The sequence below is a fragment of the Akebia trifoliata genome, chromosome 3, assembly GCF_017979445.1.
Source record: "Akebia trifoliata isolate Shusen 1 chromosome 3, ASM1797944v1, whole genome shotgun sequence".
NCBI classification, from domain to species: domain Eukaryota; kingdom Viridiplantae; phylum Streptophyta; class Magnoliopsida; order Ranunculales; family Lardizabalaceae; genus Akebia; species Akebia trifoliata.
The window spans coordinates 3,562,778-3,588,855 of record NC_141377.1 but is presented as its reverse complement, the minus strand read 5'-3'; the positions used below and the strand labels follow the sequence as shown (position 1 = coordinate 3,588,855).

Here is a 26,078-nt window from a genome sequence, read left to right as displayed (position 1 = left end):
AGTCAATATTTCTTGAAAATTAAAAATTAGTTAGTTTTACTCGTGTCGAGTACATCACTTTTTATTTAAAAAACGGTAAACTCGACAATTATTAATAAGCGTCAAGTTTATTAATAAATAAAAAGTGGTGAACTCAACAATAAATAGTGGTGAATTCGACAGTAAAAATTGTAAATTTGATATTAAATATTAAATAAAAAAAACATCGAATTTAACAATAAATAAAAAATAGTGAATTCGACAGTAAATAAAAAAAGTGGTGGATTCACCAATAATAAGGGACCATTAAGAAATAAAAAAAATTTACTAAATGTCTTATTAAGTTATTGTGCAATTCGTAAGGACTATTTAGAAATAAATCCCTCTCTCAATATACTTTTGAGTAATTTTCCCTGTTTTAAAATATATTTCAAAATGGCAAGTATTGGGGGTAATTAGGTCAAAATTGGTAAAAGTGAGACCCAAAAGTGTGGTGGGACCCATGAATTTGACAACCAGGTTAAAATAGTTCTGAAAAGCAGGACACTGACTGGTCAGCGTAAATGACTAAATTACCCTCACCTACTTTATAAAAATTAGGGTCTTCATGAAGAAGATTCATGTTAGCTTTTAGGGTTGTTGATAGATCAGATCTTAGATGAGATTGAACTCCAAAACCTGATTAAAATAAAAATTGGATTGGACTCTTATCAAATATCAATACTAGGATTTGAATCCTTATGGGAATTCAAATCCTCAATTAAGATCCAAAGTTATCGAATCAAAGTTTTAATCTAACCAATTCATTGACAACCATGGTTTTAAATCTCATCTGAGATGACTTGTCTGATACGTTTCAGTATCGTCCACCAACGAAACAGATAGACTAGTTAAACGTATCAGATGAGATTTAAAATTATGGTTCATTTTTCTCATGATTGAACAAGAAGACTCAAATGTTAATATTTATTATTATTTTAATAAAATAAATATTTATTAGATTAAGAATAAAAATAATAAGTTTATTTGTTTTTAAAGTTTTTATGTTAAATTAAATTCTTTGTAAGTTGAAGGGTGTTTCTATATTTTGTATTTTTAGAGAAAATGTGGAACTTAGGATTTTATCTCCTAAAATAGAATAGACCCACATTGAAAAAATAGAATACTCTCCTTGAAGTTATATAAGATCTCTCAAATAACTAATCTAGTTATGTGTTTTAGAGATTTTACTTCATTGCTAAACGGTGGCTCACCGAGCACTGTAGAGGTGCACTTTAGAGGCTCACTTTGTACGTACACATCATCGTGAGGATGTGGTTTGACCATGAAAATGTCTATTGGACCGTTGGTCAATGGAGTTTCACCACGGGTCAAATAACTTGACAGTTAATTATTGGGATTTGATCGGGGGTTAAACATATTTGACAATGCTCCAATGAGTGTTTTCTTGGTTTATGAAGAGTCACCACTCTTCAAAAACCCAGAAAATGATATGTCTTTTCACCCTATGACCATTAGATCGAATCTAGAGATATCCAAGCCACCAAATCATGACTATTGAAACAAACAATTGTGATGATTATTTGAAGAGTCACTTTATTTCTATAAAAGGAGATCTGTAGACACAGATTCACATACACAATTTTCTAGCCTTTCTCCAAAATACAAAAATTCTTAATTCATTCTTCGTACTTCAGTTTTCTGGTATTTATTCGATTGAGTTATCAAAGCAATTCGACGGATTGTGATCAAGAGATTGAGCTCGTTGTATCTTGAAAATAACTCGTTGGACTGAAGTTTTACTTGAATTGAAAGCGAAAAACATTTTAAAGAAAAAGATCTCGTGCCTCAAGTTCAACATCTCTTATTTTGTTATATTATACTGTTATTGTCAGATTCAAGAACTTTTGTTTAAGTAAATAATTCCAACATCAAATGTATTAGAAAACACGTCAAGATGACTCGGTCTCGTTCATAGACAAAACAAGGCGTCAAAATGAATTTTAAAACCATGTTGACAACCCTAAACTAACCCACCTTAAATCTTTGGAAAAAGACTTTGTTATTTTTATTGAACAGTCTTTACATCCTAAGATTTTTTATTTGGGGGGTGGGAGATGAAGTTAAATCAACTATTATTTTGTTCATGGGACAATTTATTTTATTTTGTTGTCTAAGTGACCCCCATATGACAAAACACAAATTTTCTATTTAATTTTTTTATTATTATTATTTATAATCCCAATTAGTGGGTAGAATCAAGAATGTGATGGCTGAAGAAGTGTAGGTATTAAAAGATCAGCCTTAAAAGTGTATCCACTCTATATAATGGCATTATATATGCCTATTTATATAAGTTAAATATCCAAATAAATAAACAATAACCCAAATGAATCTCACTGGAGCCAAAGAACTACAGACAAATAATATAATAATGTTAAACCCCATCTCTCATTAAATCCATATAATAGATTTTCTCTCACAGTTGTTTTTTATTCCCTTAAAAGTTTATCTTCCCATTCATGTTTTTTTTGTTGAATAGTTGAAGCGGTAGATACCCGAGAATGAACAAAATAAAAGTTTGACCGAGGCTTGTGTTGAACACAATGTCCTTAAGACAATTTTGTTCCCGCAACTTGGTGCACACGGATCAATGAACAATTGTCTCCCAGGATACAACGATCACACGTGTAGAGGCAGCACTACAATCTACACGTCTAGCGAACCGAACGCTACTGTTTATACTCTCAAAGAATGCAAAAGGAAAATAGAATGCTTGCACGTTTAAACAGCAAAGAAGAAGAAGAGAAAATTTTTGAGTGAATAAAACTGAGGTCGAGATGACCTATTTATAGAAATTTAAGAGACAAGGTGTCTTTTAGGAAAAGGAATGTGCAAGTGTCTCTTAGAAAAGGACAGGTGCATGTGTGTCTCTTAAGAGACACCCAAAGAAATCAAAGGAGGTGTCCTTACTGGCCGAACAGGCACCCATGGTGTTCTAATGGACGGTGAGGGGTGTGTGTGCCCCTTCATAAGAAAACGGATTTTGAGCCCAGCCGAAGCCCAATACGAAATTAGCAAAAGGGCCCGTCGCGCGCACTCACGTGAAGCCAAATTGACGGGATTTGCACCCCCCCTGCGCGCGCAGCGTGTGCCCGCATACGCATTAAGGATATTTTGGACCAATGGATCAAATCCTTCTTGAGCCCATGGGCCCCTTGTGCGCGTGCGTGGGCTTATCCAAGTCTCTCTCTCATATACACTTAAGTGATATAAGAAGTTCTATATAAGAACTAGACAATTTTCTTATTCATATCCGATGTGAGACTAAAGAGTTTCTCTTATAAACTCAATAATCTTATAAACCACATACAACAAACCATGGCTAATAGGGGTTCTTTGGAGCTGATTTGTCATTCACCCATAATGAATTTTTGACAACTTAAAACATGAAACTATTATCTTCAATGAGATGAATAAGTTTCCAAGTGGTCCAACTACAAAAAAGTAATGGGACCCACTTGAATCGTAGCTCAAATATCCCTACTTGATCACAAAAATCTGGATAGAAATGCAAATTTTTCCAACAATCCCCCACATGAATGAAAAATGGCGACAAATAAAATCGATAAAATAAAATAAAGAGAGTATAAATAGGAAATAAACTACATCGGGGTAGGTAGCTTGTGGCTTTGAACCTTCCCTAGTAAAAAACTATAGGATTTACTAGCTAAACAGTGAACACCATGTTTTGAACTGTTCAAGCTTAAGTGTAAATCTAGACAATAGAATTCACATAGTTCCTTTCCTGACATAGTCGGTTCTCACGGTTGTGTTCATTTTGGCCCTAAACATTCCTGGATTCATGAGTGCTATAGAGAATTTTAGCCTTTATAAATTCTCATGGAAGCGGCCCAACTTCACACTCACATAGGTGATTCCTATTAAGAGTACCCTGTTGTACCCCACTTGAAAATCAAGTTATAGGAATCATTAAAAGCAAAGCTTACCCTAAAAAACTGTTACAGGCAGCACCGTTACATCATAGGAGTGGATAAGAGGTTTTTCCTCTTCAGTGCTTCTGGCGAATCACACACAACTAGTTGTCCCATTGAACCAAGATCTTGGGATCTCCAGTCAACTAGGTTGGATTTCCATTGTGATGATTCTTTTGTGTAGGCTTTAATCCCATTCCTCTCGATGTGCAGTATATTTGCTCTCTTGTTAAACCTTTGGTAAGTGGATCCGCGAGATTTTCCTTAGATTTTATATAATCAATTGAAATAACTCCATTTGAGAGTAACTGCTTAACAGTATTGTGTCTACGACGAATATGTCGAGATTTACCATTATAAATATTATTTTGTGCCCTAACTATCGCTGCTTGATTATCACAATGTACACAGATGGCGGGCACGGATTTTGGCCATAAAGGAATATCTTCTAAAAAATGTCGAAGCCACTCAGCTTCTTCTCCTGCTTTATCTAACGCTATAAATTCCGATTCCATGGTAGATCAGGCTATACACGTCTGCTTAGAAGATTTCCAAGAAACGGCTGCACCTCCAAGTGTAAAAATATATCCACTTGTGGATTTTGATTCTTCAGAATATGATATCCAATTCGCATCACAATATCCTTCAAGTACCGCCGGATATCTTGTATAGTGCAACCCATAGTCTAGAGTATATTTTAAGTATCTTAAAACTCTGACTAATGCCTTCCAGTGATCTAATCCTGGATTACTTGTATATCTACTCAGTTTGCCAACTGAGTAAGCAATATCTGGCCTTGTGCAGTTCATGAGATACATTAAACTGCCAATTATACGAGAATATTCTAATTGAGAGATACTCTCACCAGTATTTTTCTTTAAATGAAAATTAACTTCTATTGGTGTTTTAACTGGACTACAATCAAATTGATTAAATTTCTTAAGTATTTTCTCAATATAATGTGATTGAGATAATACAATTCCTTCTGATGTTCTACTAATTTTTTATCCCTAGTATAACATCAGCAACACCTAAGTCTTTCATTTCAAATTTATTAGTCAACATTTTCTTTGTTGACTTGATGATATTTTTGTTAGTTCCTAAAATTAACATATCATCAACATATAAGCAAACAATGACATAAGCATCTTCAATGCTTTTAACGTATACACATTTGTCACATTCATTTATTTTGAAACCATTTGACATCATTACACTGTCAAATTTTTCATGCCATTGTTTAGGTGCTTGTTTTAATCCATAAAGAGATTTAACAAGTCTGCACACTTTTCTTTCCTGTCCTTTGACAGTAAAACATTCTGGTTGTTCCATATAAATTTCTTCATTTAATTCACCATTTAAAAATGTTGTTTTAACATCCATTTGATGCATTTCTAGCTTATGCAACGCTGCAATAGCTATCAACATGCGAATGAAAGTTATTCTTGTAACTGGTGAATAAGTGTCAAAATAATCCAAACCTTCTTTTTGTTTGAACCCTTTGGCAACAAGTCTTGCCTTATACTTGTCTATGGAACCATCGGGTTTCATCTTCTTTTTGAAGATCCATTTACAACCTATAGGTTTGCTGCCTTATGGAAGATCCACTAATTCCCAAGTATGATTCTGCATAATTGAATCAATTTCGTTATTTACAGCCTCTGTCCAATAAGGTGCTTCAGGTGTAGACATAGCTTCCTTAAAGGTTTGAGGTTCATTTTCTAACAAAAAAGTTAGAAAATCAGGACCAAAAGACTTAGTCACTTTACGTCTCTTACTGCGTCTAGGTTCATCCTTATTTTTTATAGACTTTTGGTATATATTTCATTGTGAGCTAGTAATCGCAGTATCATAAGTTCTTTTATGAGAACTTATTCTTTGTATATTTTTGCAAGGAAAAATATTCTCAAAAAATGAAGCATTCCTTGACTCAATAATCGTATTTTCATGAACGTCAAGAATGTCAGATTTGTGCACAAGGAATCGATATGCACTACTATTATGTGCATAACCAATGAATATACAATCAATGGTTTTTTGTCCTATTTTAACCTTTTTCGGACTAGGAACCATTACCTTAGCTAAACACCCCCACACTTTTAAATATTTATATGATGGTTTTCGACCTTTCCATAACTCATATGGAGTTTGGTCTGATTTTTTGTGAGGTATTTTGTTAAGAATATGATTTGCTGAAAGTATTGCTTCCCCCCACAAATTCTGGGGTAAACCATAACTTATTAACATAGCATTCATCATTTCTTTTAAGGTTCGATTTTTGCGTTCAGCAACACCATTAGATTGTGGTGAATAAGGAGCGGTAGTTTGGTGAATAATACCATGTTCTAAACAGAACTCACCGATGGGTGCTTCATATTCACCTCCTCTATCACTTCTTACTACCTTTATCTTTTGATTGAGTTGATTTTCAACTTCATCCTTGTAATATTTAAACATTTCTAAGGCTTCGTCTTTACTCCTTAGTAAATAAACATAACAATATCTTGTGCAATCATCGATAAAAGTAATGAAATACTTTTTCCCACCTCTTGTTTGCACAAATTTTAAATCACAGATATCACTATGAATTAATTCTAGAGGTTTTGAATTCATTTCCACAGAATGAAAGGGTGTTTTAGTTAATTTGGCCTCCACACATGTTTCACATTTATGATTTTGATCAATATGAAATTTAGGCAATAAATCTAAATTCATTAACCTTCGCAAGGTATTAAAATTCACATGACCTAATCTATCATGCCACATATTGAAAGACTCAAGCATATAAACAGAAGAATTCTCTTTATTCATAATTGAATTTTTGGGTACAATTGTCATTACATTTAGTTTAAATAGACCATCGGTCAAATACCCCTTGCCCACGTACATCCCATTTTTAGTACGTGCAACACGTCATTTAATGTAAGACTAGGATGTACGTGGGCAAGGGGTATTTGACCGATGGTCTATTTAAACTAAATGTAATGACAATTGTACCCAAAAATTCAATTATGAATAAAGAGAATTCTTCTGTTTATATGCTTGAGTCTTTCAATATGTGGCATGATAGATTAGGTCATGTGAATTTTAATACCTTGCGAAGGTTAATGAATTTAGATTTATTGCCTAAATTTCATATTGATCAAAATCATAAATGTGAAACATGTGTGGAGGCCAAATTAACTAAAACACCCTTTCATTCTGTGGAAATGAATTCAAAACCTCTAGAATTAATTCATAGTGATATCTGTGATTTAAAATTTGTGCAAACAAGAGGTGGGAAAAAGTATTTCATTACTTTTATCGATGATTGCACAAGATATTGTTATGTTTATTTACTAAGGAGTAAAGACGAAGCCTTAGAAATGTTTAAATATTACAAGGATGAAGTTGAAAATCAACTCAATCAAAAGATAAAGGTAGTAAGAAGTGATAGAGGAGGTGAATATGAAGCACCCATCGGTGAGTTCTGTTTAGAACATGGTATTATTCACCAAACTACCGCTCCTTATTCACCACAATCTAATGGTGTTGCTGAACGCAAAAATCGAACCTTAAAAGAAATGATGAATGCTATGTTAATAAGTTATGGTTTACCCCAGAATTTGTGGGGGGAAGCAATACTTTCAGCAAATCATATTCTTAACAAAATACCTCACAAAAAATCAGACCAAACTCCATATGAGTTATGGAAAGGTCGAAAACCATCATATAAATATTTAAAAGTGTGGGGGTGTTTAGCTAAGGTAATGGTTCCTAGTCCGAAAAAGGTTAAAATAGGACAAAAAACCATTGATTGTATATTCATTGGTTATGCACATAATAGTAGTGCATATCGATTCCTTGTGCACAAATCTGACATTCTTGACGTTCATGAAAATACGATTATTGAGTCAAGGAATGCTTCATTTTTTGAGAATATTTTTCCTTGCAAAAATATACAAAGAATAAGTTCTCATAAAAGAACTTATGATACTGCGATTACTAGCTCACAATGAAATATATACCAAAAGTCTATAAAAAATAAGGATGAACCTAGACGCAGTAAGAGACGTAAAGTGACTAAGTCTTTTGGTCCTGATTTTCTAACTTTTTTGTTAGAAAATGAACCTCAAACCTTTAAGGAAGCTATGTCTACACCTGAAGCACCTTATTGGACAGAGGCTGTAAATAACGAAATTGATTCAATTATGCAGAATCATACTTGGAAATTAGTGGATCTTCCATAAGACAGCAAACCTATAGGTTGTAAATGGATCTTCAAAAAGAAGATGAAACCCGATGGTTCCATAGACAAGTATAAGGCAAGACTTGTTGCCAAAGGGTTCAAACAAAAAGAAGGTTTGGATTATTTTGACACTTATTCACCAGTTACAAGAATAACTTTCATTCGCATGTTGATAGCTATTGCAGCGTTGCATAAGCTAGAAATGCATCAAATGGATGTTAAAACAACATTTTTAAATGGTGAATTAAATGAAGAAATTTATATGGAACAACCAGAATGTTTTACTGTCAAAGGACAGGAAAGAAAAGTGTGCAGACTTGTTAAATCTCTTTATGGATTAAAACAAGCACCTAAACAATGGCATGAAAAATTTGACAGTGTAATGATGTCAAATGGTTTCAAAATAAATGAATGTGACAAATGTGTATACGTTAAAAGCATTGAAGATGCTTATGTCATTGTTTGCTTATATGTTGATGATATGTTAATTTTAGGAACTAACAAAAATATCATCAAGTCAACAAAGAAAATGTTGACTAATAAATTTGAAATGAAAGACTTAGGTGTTGCTGATGTTATACTAGGGATAAAAAATTAGTAGAACATCAGAAGGAATTGTATTATCTCAATCACATTATATTGAGAAAATACTTAAGAAATTTAATCAATTTGATTGTAGTCCAGTTAAAACACCAATAGAAGTTAATTTTCATTTAAAGAAAAATACTGGTGAGAGTATCTCTCAATTAGAATATTCTCGTATAATTGGCAGTTTAATGTATCTCATGAACTGCACAAGGCCAGATATTGCTTACTCAGTTGGCAAACTGAGTAGATATACAAGTAATCCAGGATTAGATCACTGGAAGGCATTAGTCAGAGTTTTAAGATACTTAAAATATACTCTAGACTATGGGTTGCACTATACAAGATATCCGGCGGTACTTGAAGGATATTGTGATGCGAATTGGATATCATATTCTGAAGAATCAAAATCCACAAGTGGATATATTTTTACACTTGGAGGTGCAGCCGTTTCTTGGAAATCTTCTAAGCAGACGTGTATAGCCTGATCTACCATGGAATCGGAATTTATAGCGTTAGATAAAGCAGGAGAAGAAGCTGAGTGGCTTCGACATTTTTTAGAAGATATTCCTTTATGGCCAAAATCCGTGCCCGCCATCTGTGTACATTGTGATAATCAAGCAGCGATAGTTAGGGCACAAAATAATATTTATAATGGTAAATCTCGACATATTCGTCGTAGACACAATACTGTTAAGCAGTTACTCTCAAATGGAGTTATTTCAATTGATTATATAAAATCTAAGGAAAATCTCGCGGATCCACTTACCAAAGGTTTAACAAGAGAGCAAATATACTGCACATCGAGAGGAATGGGATTAAAGCCTACACAAAAGAATCATCACAATGGAAATCCAACCTAGTTGACTGGAGATCCCAAGATCTTGGTTCAATGGGACAACTAGTTGTGTGTGATTCGCCAGAAGCACTGAAGAGGAAAAACCTCTTATCCACTCCTATGATGTAACGGTGCTGCCTGTAACAGTTTTTTAGGGTAAGCTTTGCTTTTAATGATTCCTATAACTTGATTTTCAAGTGGGTTACAACAGGGTACTCTTAATAGGAATCACCTATGTGAGTGTGAAGTTGGGCCGCTTCCATGAGAATTTATAAAGGCTAAAATTCTCTATAGCACTCATGAATCCAGGAATGTTCAGGGCCAAAATGAACACAACCGTGAGAACCGACTATGTCAGGAAAGGAACTATGTGAATTCTATTGTCTAGATTTACACTTAAGCTTGAACAGTTCAAAACATGGTGTTCACTGTTTAGCTAGTAAATCCTATAGTTTTTTACTAGGGAAGGTTCAAAGCCACAAGCTACCTACCCCGATGTAGTTTATTTCCTATTTATACTCTCTTTATTTTATTTTATCGATTTTATTTGTCGCCATTTTTCATTCATGTGGGGGATTGTTGGAAAAATTTGCATTTCTATCCAGATTTTTGTGATCAAGTAGGGATATTTGAGCTACGATTCAAGTGGGTCCCATTACTTTTTTGTAGTTGGACCACTTGGAAACTTATTCATCTCATTGAAGATAATAGTTTCATGTTTTAAGTTGTCAAAAATTCATTATGGGTGAATGACAAATCAGCTCCAAAGAACCCCTATTAGCCATGGTTTGTTGTATGTGGTTTATAAGATTATTGAGTTTATAAGAGAAACTCTTTAGTCTCACATCGGATATGAATAAGAAAATTGTCTAGTTCTTATATAGAACTTCTTATATCACTTAAGTGTATATGAGAGAGAGACTTGGATAAGCCCACGCACGCGCACAAGGGGCCCATGGGCTCAAGAAGGATTTGATCCATTGGTCCAAAATATCCTTAATGCGTATGCGGGCACACGCTGCGCGCGCAGGGGGGGTGCAAATCCCGTCAATTTGGCTTCACGTGAGTGCGCGCGACGGGCCCTTTTGCTAATTTCGTATTGGGCTTCGGCTGGGCTCAAAATCCGTTTTCTTATGAAGGGGCACACACACCCCTCACCGTCCATTTAATTTTAAGGGGCACACCCCTCACCGTCCATTAGAACACCATGGGTGCCTGTTCGGCCAGTAAGGACACCTCCTTTGATTTCTTTGGGTGTCTCTTAAGAGACACACATGCACCTGTCCTTTTCTAAGAGACACTTGCACATTCCTTTTCCTAAGAGACACCTTGTCTCTTAAATTTCTATAAATATGTCATCTCGACCTCAGTTTTATTCACTCAAAAATTTTCTCTTCTTCTTCTTTGCTGTTTAAACGTGCAAGCATTCTATTTTCCTTTTTTTTCCCCTCATATTTGAGATATCCATATGTTTTCAAACTTGTATTATAACACCTTGGTCGTTGTCTTTTATGAGACTAAATAAATAAATAAAAAATAATCATATTGTTTTTTATCGTCGACCTCTTGTCAAAAATCCTAGATCTCCTACCCCTTTCCAAAAAATAATAATAATAATAATAATAAAAATAAATAAATAATAAAATTCAATTTTGTATTTTGGTTTAGGGTGAACACTTGTTCTTCGTACAATTTGATTAGTTATTTGATTTTCTATTGTTTCAACTTTTAGATAAATGAAAAGAAAATAAATTAAATTTATTGGCATTTACATTTGTCCTCAATTTCTTTAAGGGCGTGTTTGATTGCCTAGAAAATATTAGTAGGCAAATCTTTTATTACCGTTTGGCAAAACATGAAAAATTATTTTTGTTGCTTGAATTACATTTTATATATATATATATATATATATATATATATATATATATATGGGTCCCTTTCAGCAACAAACATTTTGGCAAAACATTTTTCAAAACATGGGTTAGAGGTTTTGGAATGGGCTGATTTTTGGTGAGGATGATCTCTACGGTGAGGAGATCATCCTCATCAAAAATCAGCCCATTCCAAAACTTCTAGCCCCATGTTAACAGGTTGAAAAATTGTGAACCGTCCATTTTTTGTAAACCATTTTTGATGGGTTAGAAGTTTTGGAATGGGCTGATTTTTGGTGATGATGATCTATTCCCTGTAGAGATCATCCTCACCAAAAATCAGCCCATTCCAAAACCTGTAACCCATATTTTCAAAAATGTTTTGCCAAAATGTTTGTCAAAATGTTTGTTGCTGAACATTTCCCTATATATATATATATATATATATATATAATCATATAAAAATTAATGATGAAATCTTTTTTCTTTGTGGAAAGATTTGAATTATTAAACACCACCCCTAACCCTCACCCCAATTTGTTAAATTATTAGAGAATTACTATCGGCACCCGCCCAAAGTTTTTAGAGAGCTATTATTGGCACCTTACGTTCTAATTATTCCACCCCAATTTCTTAAATTCTTTATCACACCCCAATTAAAAGTCAAAACACATTCTTCAAACATTACAAACGCTTGGCTCAAGTTATAACCTCAACAAATTAAAACTGGTTCAAATAATTTTAGTAGTTGTTTAATAAAATTTGGCGTGCTAATAGCAGCTCTCTAATTTATTTATAAAACAAATATTGATATAATTTAAAATTAATTATTTAATCAGAAATTAAAAATATATATATATATATTGATTAAGATAATTTTAAATTTTGTGATAAAAATAATTAAGTTTTAACAATTTAAATATTTATTTTTTAAATAAAATTATGATTTTGTTTGATTTCATATTTTTTTGTGTTTTTTTATTTTGTTTAACTTTGTTTATAAAAAAAAATATTAATTTTGTTTGATTTGTCGTGTACTAGCAAACCGTTTTCCAATGAGGGAAGGGTAAGAAAATGATTTGTCGTTAATGATAGAAAATCGGGGGTGTTGGCAAATCATTTTCCGCACAAATTTAGAGTTTTTAACACATCAAACACTGAAAATTTTTCATTTTTCACGGAACTTCAATTTCTCCCAAGACTATAAAGAAAAGAGATATAAATGACCTTCTCTTCAGCCTCCAACTAAAAACCCTCATTTTTGAATTTTTTTTCCATCCTCTTCAACCTCAAGATTTGATTTTTTTTTTTTTTTGGGTGATAAATGGATATCCAAACTTAGTCCGACTAATCCCAAGGATACACTCGTCACCACTTCATCACGTGCCTTGTGTACATGACGACCTTTTAAAGCACCAGGGTGGTTGCCAACAAGGGTAGGATTGATTCAAAAAATCAATGGTTTCAATAAAACAGTTGAAAACAATGTCAAATAGGTTAAAAATGAATTTTACCCTAAGAATTTGATATTGAAGAATTTGAAGACTTTGACACATTTATGGGAGAAAAATCAAGGATTTCAGCCTAGATGTCGGAGACGAAATGACTCAAAAGTCATTTTATGTTAGTCCCTCATAGAAGATCGAGATCAAGAGGATTGTGATCCGTTTGAAAAAACGGGTATATCAAATATTCATCAAAAGCCGGAGTACATCTAAAGCATCCCAACTTTGACACACAACATTTAGAAAGCGTCAAAACATGCATGGCACCTGTAAAATAATTCCACCAGGTGCAGGAAGAGAGAAGGCCAAGGCCTTTACTTGTTTCACCTAATCCCAACAAAATGCTCACGGAAGGACAAAGATGGGTTTTTGCAAATTTTAATACTAGAGCTGAATGTTGGATGATCAAGACGCGTCATGCACTCATGTTAATATAGGGGCATTAGTAGAAAGATAAAATTAAAAATGAACACATTTAGAAAAAATGTAAGAATAGCTCCAATGGATGATTGGGATAATTTGACCATGATCAAGAAAATCAATTACAAACCCCGGTAAAAGAAATATTTAAGTTGAAGGATCTAAAAGAACAAAAGGAAGACCCAAAAAAACAATGATGGAGATAGTGAAAGTAGATATAAACATCTTTTTAATAACAGAAGATGCAGCTTTAGACAGAGTGGAATGAATGAACATGATTCGTTTAAGATCTTATTGATTGAAGCAAAAGAAAAGGTGAATTTTATCATCAATAAGGCATACAAGCATGTAACACCAAGCAAGAAAATTCTCATATTCAAAAGAAAAACAATGAAAGATAAAACAGTATTTTCCTACAAAACTTACTCAACACTAACTACCTCAAGCAACTTTTTGGTTTCCTTACTAACCTCCACATTCTCCATCTTCAATCGACGGTGCATCAACGGATTTGTCTTTCCAGCAGCTGCATAAGTCCGTATCAATGATTCAAACACCTCCACTCCTATACCATCATCGACCTTCTTCAGAACATCCATAAACCTTTCTGCCCCCTCAACGTCCCGTTCTTGCTCGAAATGTGACATCAGAGTACGGACAACCTCCTGGGGCGGGATCCACTTCCTTCCATCTCCTCTCCCAATTGAAATCGCATTATCGACGCAATCCACGGCCAATTTCATGTCCCCATTCTTTAAATAATAATCCGTAAAAATTTCCCATGTCTTAACATTAGGTTTCGCTCCACTCTTTCTAGCTCGCTCTTTGAGTTCTTGAGCTTTCTCTAGCATACCATCTTTAGCATAAGCCCCGATTAGGGCATTGGCCACTCGAATGTCGTAGGTCGAACGAACAGATTCCCATTCCCGAAAACATTTTTCGGCACCTGGAAGGTCTTTCAAGTTCACCAAGGCTTGAATCATATTCAAATAGCTGATATTTGCTGTTTTCGGAAAAGCAAGCCTTAGGGACCGCCATACTCGATACACCTCAAGTAGATTCCCGATCCGACTGTACAATGAGATCAGGAACTGAAAAGCTGTGAGATCTCGATAAGCATTTCTCTTTTCGAGCTCCTTGAGTGCTTTCTCCGCCTTGTCAAACAAACCAGCATCAACGTAAATTGATGCGAGATTGCTGTACGTTGTCCAGTCTCCAGCAACTCGGCCGTCCCTCTTCATCTCGTCAATAACCCTCTCAACGCCCGAGATATCTTTGACAGCAGCGAGAGCCCGCATCCAGACATTGTATGTGTAAGAATCGAGCATGACATTGCTGGCCTTCATTTCTTGTATGATGGCCGGGATCTTTTCAGGTTGGTTGGTTTTAGTGTAAAGGGTCATTACGCTGTTGTGGGCCATTGAGCTGGAAGAGAACCCTAATTCCTTCATTTTTTCCATTAGGGCTTCTGCTTTTTCTGTCTTCAGTTCCTTGCAGTAACAGTTAAGAAGGGCACCATAACAGAGATGATTCTTTGATGCTTCAGGGAGATCCATGAAATAATTTTCTGCAGCGGAGATGCCTCGTGTTTTGGCTATGAGATCGAGATGAATAGCTTGATCACTCACTGTCATGTTCATTCCCCTTTTGGCCATATTTTCTGAAAGCTGCACAACAACAAAATTCACAATTCATAACTTGGAATAGAGTTCGAAATAACACACTGAAAATGAAATGGAAAAAGGGGAAACCTACAAGATGAAAAGAGGTACAAAGATCCATGAAGAATTAACAAGGTAAGACATAAATCCAGCAGAATCCACCCATAATTTTTTCACATAAGAAAACAATGCAAGCTCACTGATTAACTAAAGACTTGGCCAAGTAGACTAAGTTTGGGTGGACTCAATTCAGGCATAGTCACCAAACTCTGCGACTTGTTGAAAAAGTCACAATTAAATCGTGACATTTTCCTTCGCTGATTAAAACTCGATTTAATTGTGATTTTTTCATCAAGTCTCAACCTTTACAAACTTCATGATTAAATCACGAACATAACGATTAAATCACGAACATAATGATTAAATCACAAACTTTGTGATTAAATCGGAAAAAAAAAAAAAGATAACCTTAATGCACTAGTAAGAGAAGATGAACTTGACAAAGATGATGACGATCATTTTATGGATGAAATGTTACATAATGAGGATGCAAATGAAGATGAAATTGATTTTGATTGGTTAATGAATCTTAACTCACACTCATGATTGTATAATTGTAATTTTTTTTTTTACATTTTGAACAATATAAACCTTAATTGTGCTGTAGTCTTGTGGTTACTTGTTGTAATTTAATATGGGGTTTGGTGATTTATTATTGTAATTTAAAATGGTATTTGATTATATAATATGAGAACAACACCTAGTAGGATCGGTTCTTTCACGAACCATATTTTTCAAAATTTTCCCTTGCCGATCTATTCCTGAACCCCAACTAGATGACTATAAATCCAGGTACCAAGAGAACAACCTGATTACATTACCAAATTGACAAGTTATTGACTTGGAAAATAACTTTGATTTCCAAGCTGAGTCCATGGTTCAGATCATTGCTAGAAAGGTAATGCCCAACTAAATAGCAATACATGAAAACTGGATGGCGAAAGGAAAGATGTAGATACAAGGATTGACATGTAAATGTAATATGAACAAGTTAGACTTCTAAATATGGTAGATTTTCTGGGACAAAATCTGACAAGTTCCAATCAACAGATGTTATAGGTTTTGAATTTGAGTTGGGGCGAATGGTTGAGTACCCATAACAACACAATCCCTCAAAAGATACCTTTTGGGATCTATCAAGTTATAAAAAGATGGAAATGCTAGCCGCAGAGAATTGTCTCCCCACTAAATATACTACCAGAAGCGCACTTTATATCCCTTCCAACTTTAAACCAAATATCTTTGGAGCCTCATAGACTCTAGAGATATCTTTCAACATACCCAACCATAAAAATAGGTAATCAAATTAGTATCCCACAACTTGTTCCTGCTTCCATACTTGCTCTTGACAATCCTTAGCCAGAAACTATCAGTGTTTTAAAGTACCTAAGGCATACTTGAGGCGTTTTGGGTTCTTGAAGCGAGGCTTAAGCCTCAATTAATTTAAAAAAGTATCCTAAAAATATATAATTTTTTTTAATAAATTCAGAAAAAATATAAAAAAAGTAGACAACCTTCAAGCATCAAATAAAAATTAAACATTAAAAATGTTAGGAAGTAGCAATGTTAGATAGAATCAAACACAAAAACAAGAGAGAAATATGAGATTTTGAAGAAAAAAATAGGCAAAAAATTCAAAAATGTACATAGAAAAATCAAATATCTCAAAACCTTAGAAAATCCTTGATTTCTTGGCTCTATTTGATCAAAATCTTCGTAAGAAAATTGTAAGAACCAACAGATTCAAATTCAAATGAGTATTGGAGACTCAATGAAGAAATCTTGGTGTAGGGAGAATTTAGGGTTGCAAAGAAAGATTTTGAGAGATCTCTTGACAATCTAACTTTAGAAGATAAAAAAACACTTCTATTTAGTAGGGTTATGTAAATAAGAGACATTGGGGGGTATTTGTGTAAAATAAAGTAAGAAAATTTAAAAAAAAATGATTTTTTAAACCCACGATATTGGTTTTTGCCAAACCTACTGAGGCGTAAGCCTCAGTGCATATTGAGGCATGAGGAGTACGCCTCATACCTCTAAGGCGTAAGCCTCGGTGCATATTGAGGCATGAGGCATGAGGAGTATGCCTCATACCTCGATCAAAACTTCTATGAGGTGACATGGGAGCAAGGACACGATGTAAACCCCTCCAAAACCCACGCCAGATACACTCTAGGGGACCTACAACATACATAGACTTGCATACTACTCCAAGCTCACTCTGGCTAAGAGAGAAATACATTTGAATCAAATCATTTTTTTATTGGATGGATAAGTTGGACTTGAACCCATGACCTCAAAGTTGTTTTGCAATGTTTCAAACTAACTAAGCTATGGGTCTAAGCCCCCATTTGAATCAAATCATTGCCTCAATTCTTGTTGGTTAACAGACCATGTTATTGATAACCTAGGAACGGGCAAGGAAGAAAGTTAGCTCCAACGAAAAAACGAACCTATGGACTGGGCATTTTTGGGGAGTAACTCGCTTCCTTTTCACCTCTCAACGTCTGGTTGGTTTTTCCCGCCTCCAAAATAATATTGCCCCCAAAAATTTATTAAGAAGGATCACCATCTTATCTATTGTGACAAAACAATTGCATCACGTAGCAATGATTGTGGCCAAAATACTAAATAATACATAAAATGAATTTTAGATTCATACTCAACCTTGTTGAAAATTCATTCAATTTTTCAGTTAATCAAAACTAAAAATCAAAGAAAAAATACAGAAAAAAAAAACTCACATTCAAGTTTTAACTCAACTTCTCATAAAAATTATGTTAAATTTACTAAAATCAATCTATAATCCTATATGTCTATATCACAATTAGTATAAATTATAACTCCAATTAGTTCTTAAAAAGGCATTTTGTGCGACATTTCAACACCTACTCAAACTCATTGGCATTAAAATCTAAGAATAATATCCAATTTTTATAATTCAAAAATATGAAGAAGAAAAAAAAAACTCTTTTCAGATGAAAACTGAAACGGAACATCCTTCAGTTGTACTTCTCATACAAATAATGTTCAAATTTACCAATCAATCTATAATTCTATATCATAATTAATATAAATTACAACTCCAATTAGTTCTTAAAATGGCTTTTCGTGCAACATTTCAACATCGACTCAAACTTGTCCACACTAAAATCTAAGAATAATATACAATTTTTATAATTAAAAAAAAATCAATATTTTTTTTCAGGTGTAAAGTGAAACTGAACATAAATAAAGAGATCTGAAAAATGAAAACTAGGGTTTTAGTTTAAACCTTGAGAGCAGTGGAGAAGCGTTTCCGCTGACGAAGCTTCTTGAGAGAAACACCAACCTCCCATTTATAGACTCTTTTAGAGCTCTTGAGGAACTGATTCAACTCGGTACGGACACTCTGCTCAGAACTTCCTTCTCTGAACAATCTCTTATACAGAGCTTCTTCTAAGTATTTCTTCGAACGCTTCACCACACTCTTTGTCTTCCCCAACCCTAACCCCAGCTGTTGCGCCATCTCTCTCTCTCTCTCTCTCTCTCTCGAATAGGGCTTTTGAGTTTTGTTCGAATGGCGAATGGCCCCTGCGCATCTCGGCGCATTCTAGTGGTATTTTGAAACGGGTTGGCCGTTGGTACTGGGCTGGATTAAAACCCGAAATCCATTACTATCTTGGGTTGAGCCTGGCCCGGTTCAAACCGAGAATCGAATCAAATCGATAGCTGTGGATTGGTTTGATTTGGAATATTTACTTTTTCAATCAAATATATGTTGTTTCCCAGAAGGTTTTTGTCAATCTATAGAATTGGACCGAACCAAACCGACCTTAGTTCAATATGATTTTGTTCGGTTCTATGTTGTATGGCAATTCGATTCGGTTCTGGTTCTTATTTAGTGGAACAGACCTAGGTTGGTTCAATTTTAAATTTGGCCCCAAACCCAATCAAGTTGCACCCTTTATTAGGCCTCCTTAGTTATGGGCCGGTCTTGTTTTGAGCCTGATTCATGTTAAAGGCCTTTCTTAGGCTTGGGAGTTAGGCCTATCCCATACGAAGATCAGTCCAACAAGGCTTCTGCTAAATTATTGTAAAACCTTACAAAAATTTATAGAAACAATGGCAGATTCGAGTTCATCTGCAACAGATTACAAACATCTTTCGTAATTTCTTGAATTTCAATCAATTTGGCTTCCAGGTTTCAATATTTCTTTTCCTAGAATTTGAGGGCTCGAGCTTGGTTTATTCGTTTTTTTATGATTAAGGGTTTTTTATTTTTTGTTTTGTTATGTTGGGTCCTTAATTAAGCTTTTACTTTTGTATATCAATGGAAATTAGTGAACACCCATTAACTGTTTTAGAGAATTTGAAGTGGGTTTTACTTCAAAAGTGGAGATTTGAGATTTGGGAATTGGGAATAGTTATGGAGACTCTTGTTGGTGGAATGGCTGTTAGGGTTTTCAATTTGGACTTGGTATGATTTTTTATGATGTGTTGAGGCTTTATGTGAATATATCAATGAAGACTGGAGTAACATTGAAATGTACATCATGGGGGACATTTCTGACGTGAATGTGTGTCAGAATCGTAGATGCTTTTCATCAAGGTATGAATGAGATCTCAATGAAAGCATCTATGGTTCTGACACACATCCATGTCAAAAATGTCTCCCACGATGTACATTTTAATGTTACTTCAACATTATCCATTAATGAATTCAAGATGTGGGTCTTTGGCTAAAGTTGTTGCTTTTAGTTCAAATTTGTGTCTTTTAATGAAATTTGTTGCTTTGCAAAAATTTGGGTGTTTTATTAAAAGTTGTAGCTTTTATACGCAAAAATTTGTGTCTTGGATTGAGAGAAACGGAGAGAAGAAAATAAATGAGTTTTTTTCAATTTCTCTTGTTTGGATTGTTTAAGTGGGGAGAGAAGAGAAGAGAAAAAACGGGTGAGTTTTCTTTCTCTCCAAAAGTGGAGAGGAAGATGAGAGAAATGGAGAGAAAACCTTGTAAAATATTTTATAATTCTAACTCTGCCCCTAAATCTCTTTTAAGATAATTTAAAATTTCGAAGTTGTCCTAATTTCTCTCTTGTCAATCCAATTTCTTTTCTTTTCTCTTCTCTTAATAGGTTTCTCTTATGTAGGAGATGTTGGTGGTGCTACAAATAGAAATTTGAACAAACTATTGACAGAAATGGATGAGATGACCACAAAGAACACATTATCGATCCGTTATTGCTCAGGCCTGGTCACCCCCTAATCTTGCTTGCCTAGTAGTAAGGTCCATGGGCCTAACTCAAACTTAAAACCATGGTTTATAAGATGACGGTTGCCTTCTCGTTATATACACATGGATTGGGCTCCTACGGGCAATTTGGGACTGTCATTTTAACACCCTCCCTCACATGGGACACCATGAGCAGAGCTAGGGAAACGCTTCCACACATACAAAAACAGACGGGCCCAGCTCTGATACCATATTAAGCTCGATAGGCCTAACTCAACCTCAAAACCATGGTTATAAGGTAAGGGTTGCCTTCTCCTTATATATGCACGGATTAGACTCATAGGCGATGTGGGACTATCGTTCTAAGTTCTAACACCTAGCAAACTTAAAAGATTGCATGGTAGACTTATGAAGTTATTGCTTTTGATAATCCTCATCTTTCTACCACACATGTTAGTATTGCACAACGCAGTTGTGTTTTATTTGTATCAGTCTTGTGTTTAAAGGTTGCTTGCTTTGGAATTTTTTTCTCTCTTGCTTTCTTGAGCGTACATTTCGTAAATTTAGTCTGCAATTAAGCATTATAATAAACAACATTGCATCTACGACTATTGAATTTTTATTTTTTTTTAAGTTCTATTGGTGGTAGTAGAAATACTTGATTATTACTTGACAAATTTGTCATTCTCCAACGCTTGGTAGAATTAATGTTCCAACCTTCCACTATCCCTACCCTCGACGATTGTGACTTAAAAAAATATTTTTTTGGAAATTAAAATGAACAGTGTAACGGACTTGGAATTTCGTCATATTCAACGCATGAAATGGAGATTCACCCATAAGTGAATGGTTAAAAATAAGTAAAAGTTGGGGTGCCAATAGAGGTTCTCTTTTTTTTTTTGTGCTAGATTTCTATTTTTTGGGTTTAGGATTTTATATGACCTTAATAATAATTGTAAACAAATACTAAAATTGTTTGAACGGTTGATATAACATAACGCTTGGTAATTTTGAGATTATAATCTGAACCAAACCTTGATAATGTTTGAAGAGTTGGTTTTAATCTTTAATTGTGATAAATAATTTAAGAAATTGGAGTGAGATAAGTAAAAGTTGGGGTGCCATTAGCAACTCTCTTTGTTGAAGCATGTTAATTAACACAGGTCAGAAGATGGGCCCCTGTTTAGATGGGCTTGTTTGCTAGCAAGGCTGGATGTGAATTTTTTAGGCCTTTTAGATGAGCTTTAGTATTCCAAAGAGAATTACTTGACTTGGTGGGAAGTCTATCACTAAATTGACATGCAGTTACATCAAAATTGTTGCCCCTCCACACATGTTGGTGGGTTCCCCTGAAAATGAGGGACCAACAATATCTGTCTTGTATTATGTGATGGAAACTTTATAGCCATTATAACTGTTGTTGTTGTTGTTGTCGTCATCGTTGTCCTTATGTCAATTATTAACTCGTTTGTTTGAAAGTAAACCTTCACCCGGGGATACAATAGGGTAAATATCGACGATGGCTTGGTTCGAGAAGAAAGAGCTCGAGCAATTGATACATCATGACACATTAGCTCTGCTAATGATGGAAATGAAATATATATCCATATAGGTCCAAAAAAGATGGTTTTAGAGGTCATTTTGTACAATTTCAAGGTTTTTTTTGAAAGATTTGGATCGACTACACGAATCTCATTCTTTCATTACAGTTTGTTTAGAGTCATGTCTTTTTCTATTGATACATATGGGTCTTGTCTCACTCTTTTAGGACCTTCAACTTGAATATTTCTTCTAAGAAAATGTTAAACTTACTGCGCTCAACACTATGCTGACGTGGCAATATCTCTATTGTTATAGATTTTTCTTTTATCTTGGGGAAAAATTTATGGTTCTGGGGAAACTGCCACATCAGAACAGTGTCAAGTGCAGTCCATTTAAAATGATTCTTCTAAATCAGTTTGTAATCGACCTTTGTCAAACGAAAAATGCTGAATTAACTCAAAAAGACACTCAACTGACGTGAACCATTATTTCTTTCCTTGTATCTTGAGTGGAAAAAAAAACTACGATTCTATGCACATTGACACGTCCGTTGAAAGTGTTTTTGAGTCAGTTTAGAATGACTTTTGTTAAAAGCACTCAAACTATAGAAATCAACTTTTTCTAAATATAGTCTATTAAGGATATTTCTTTATTTTTCTCAAATAAGTTCATTTTTTATTTTTTCTCTAGAATAATGTTGAAGTAACCTCAGGCTGGAATCTCATATCACACTTCTTGACATGAAAGTAGATAGGATCCATAGATGCCTTTTCACACGATATGCTTGAAGTTACTCCAGAACGACTCTTTTCTCTGTTGGTCTTTCTGCTCATTCATCTATTTTATGCTTAATTTAGATAGATTTTTGTGCCACACCAACTTTTGCTAACGTCACCCCAATTATATGTAAATCACCAAAGAATTAGTACACATTTTGGGATGTTGTTGGTTAAAGTTGGTGTGGCAATAGAAGCTCTCTTAATTTATTTCCCAATAAACTCTCCTAACAAATGAAAGTAGTGGATCAATTCGAGGATGTGGTCGTTAACTTAAGAATAATGTTGAAGTGACCTCAAGATTGTACCTCACATCGCACGTCCTGACGTGAAAGTGTATAAGAACCACAAATGCTTTTCATCAAAATACGAGTGAAAGCATCTAGGTTCTTATACACTTTCACGTCAGGATGTGTAATATGAAGTACAATTTTAAGGACACTCCCGCACGATTTTTAATTTAAATCTCAATGAAAAGCATCTATGGTCTTAACTTCCTATACACTTTCACGTCAGGATGCGAGATATGAAGTACAATATTGAAGTCATTCCATGATTTTTAACTTAAATCTCAATGAAAAGCATCTATGGTTGCTAACTTCTTATACACTTTCACATCAAGATGTGCGATACGAGATACAATCTTGAGGTCATGCCAGCACTTAACTTAAATCAAGATGTGCGATATGAGGTACAATCCTGGGGTCACTCCAGCACGACTCTTAACTTAAATCAACCAACTCACCAACAACTTTTGCATATCTATCTAATTCACTTTTTCAAAATCTTTTGTTTCTTATCCATGATTGAAGTATTATTGAATGAGAATCTCGAGAAAACTTAATTGAGGTTGTAACCATTATTAAGTTACCTTTGCTTTCACCATAACAAAATCCCTCTTTGTGACACATTCATGAACCATTTGTGGCTCCAACCCATCCAAAAAAAAGAATCTAATCTTGGAAGTAGATATAAATTATTTCCCAAAGTACATGATGATGGCCTTTTTATATATATATAATGAGAGCAGTAGATCTCAGATCTCACTTTGTGGGGCCTTGGCTTGCATGGTTTGTTATCTTGATGTGTTGCATGTGCGTCACGTGACCGCATACAGTGGGCGATCTAGGAATCTTTTCCTCACTACCATGCCCTGTTTAAAATTTAAATACATTTTAATTGGCCCATGGTTATTTTACCAAAACAGTCATGTGTTTTGTCAAAATAACCGATTCAGTACTAATTTTACAATATGAGAAATTCTATTGGCACCCAAATTTTTTTTTGCTTATTACACCCCCAATTATTTTATTTATGTATTACATCCATCTAAAAAGAGGGCTGCCATCGCCACACCAACTTTTACTAATGCCACTCCAATTCCTATGTAAATCTCACCAAATAATTGCATGTGGTTGGTGTGACGTTAGTAAGAGTTGGTGTGGCAATAGTTCCCCTTTTTAAAATTAATACACATCATTTAAAATAGGAATTAACATTTTTAGATCATAATTTTCTTCGTAATACTTGGACAGGATTAAAAAATCATGAATTACTACTATCGACAATAACCCATCATAAAGAACAAGTTGACATCAACGACAATTGTCTCTTTCTATTGATGTTAAACTTGTACTCTTTGCTCTTCTATCTCCCCCTCAAAAAGAATAAAATATTCAAACCTAACAGAATTTACCAATGTGAAAGAATGATATTCTCACCTTATTAGTTTTTTATTTTTAATAAATAAAAGTTGGGTGGGCATTAGAAGTTTTCTATATTTATCAAAATGGCCCTTTGCCCATTTTTATATTTACTTTTTTTTTTTTAACAAGAAAGAAAAAAATTGGGTATCAATTTAACTTAATACTATTTATTTCAATTTTTCCAAAAAGGTCTCACTTAAATAAATGGTAAATTACTATTTTATGATCAACTTTTGACGAATTTACGATTCTGTCTCACTATTCATTTCAGTTACCAAAACATAAATGGACAATGATTTTGAAGGTTTTTAAAGTGACTATTTCGCAAGTTAATAAAAATGAAATTATCACTTTAAATCTGTAAAATAATCACTTTTAAAACCGTCAAATTTATTGCCTATTCACAATTTGATAATTAAAATGAACATTGAGCAGGAATAGTAAATTCGTCAAAAGTTGATAATGTTTTCGTAAATATCTCTTAACTAAATATATCTTTATACTCTAATTTTGAATCAAAAATAAATCTTTAACTTAGTAATTTTGTTATAAATAAATAAATAAATAAAACATGACCTTTTATTTGAGATTCACAAGAGGGTAAAAAAAAAATAAAAAAGAACACCTCAAATGTAACTGTTGAGTGGATACCTATAATTTGATAAAAATAAATAAAAATCAAATCGTAATTTTAGTAAGATATGTGATGGTTTTCGTACTTGTTAGTTGTATCTATTGATCTTATATGCTCCCTGTACTATTCGCTATAAAATATAGGAAATAATTTAAGAGTTTGACTAGCCTTACTAACATAATAAGTTAAAAAAAAAATCTTATTAAGTCTAATCCATGATTAACAAATCTCAAAAGTCTTGTGTTACGCATCTCAAAGTCTTGTTTACGGTGGATGAGGTATTGTAAGACTTTTTCCTCACTATCTTAGTAAGGAAATGGTTTCTCATAATTTAATGCTTATTATACATGAATCTGTATGTCTGCCACGTGGTGGGGTCCAAGACAGTTGCAAGAAATGAAGGAAGAAATTTCCAAGTAGAAAAGATACGAAGAGAACAATAATAGGAGAGAGAGAGAGAGTAAAAACAGCCAATGATTAGCCACAATTCCCCATAGCCACTCATACTTGGAGTCCTTTCACATCGACACATCATCCTCGAAATCCTTGCAAACATTTGCAAAATTACAACAAACACAAATCCGTATGATCCGCTTTTTATTTGCTTTTTCTCAAAAACAATGGAAAATGACTTCACAACAAAGCAAGATGAGAGAGACATGTGGCTTAGATTCTCTCTCTCTCTCTTCCTCTCCTATATTATTATTTTACCAAAATTAAAATATTTAAAAATCAAATAATATTGAAGAAAAAAATTTAATTAACTTTTCAAAAATAATCTTAATAATTTTTTTTTCTTAATAATAATCATTATATATAGGGTCGGGTTCCGTAGATTCACATTACGACTCACATTGCGACACACCATTTTGTCTTATATGGGCAAAAATATTTGGAATGGGTTGATTTTTTGTGAGGATGATCTCTATGGTGAGGAGATCATCCTTGCCAAAATCAGCTCATTATGAAACTTTTAGCCCCATGTTTACAAGTTGAAAAATTTTAGACCGTCACATTTTTGTAAATCAATTTTGATGGGGTTAGAAATTTTGGAATGAGATGATTT

At 34.0% G+C, this 26,078-nt stretch overlaps 1 protein-coding gene across 1 annotated transcript; it reads right to left on the bottom strand.

The window, feature by feature from the left end:
* Nucleotides 1–13,686: 13,686 nt before the first annotated feature.
* LOC147405579 (Tetratricopeptide repeat (TPR)-like superfamily protein) lies at nucleotides 13,687–18,699 on the bottom strand. Its single transcript, XM_086433369.1, has 2 exons — nucleotides 18,417–18,699; nucleotides 13,687–15,088 (listed from the first exon to the last, which is right to left on the bottom strand). Exons 1-2 carry the CDS (start codon nucleotides 18,648–18,650, stop codon nucleotides 13,844–13,846), a joined length of 1,479 nt encoding a protein of 492 aa, XP_086289495.1. The 5' UTR covers nucleotides 18,651–18,699; the 3' UTR covers nucleotides 13,687–13,843.
* Between the last annotated feature and the right edge of the window lie 7,379 nt (nucleotides 18,700–26,078).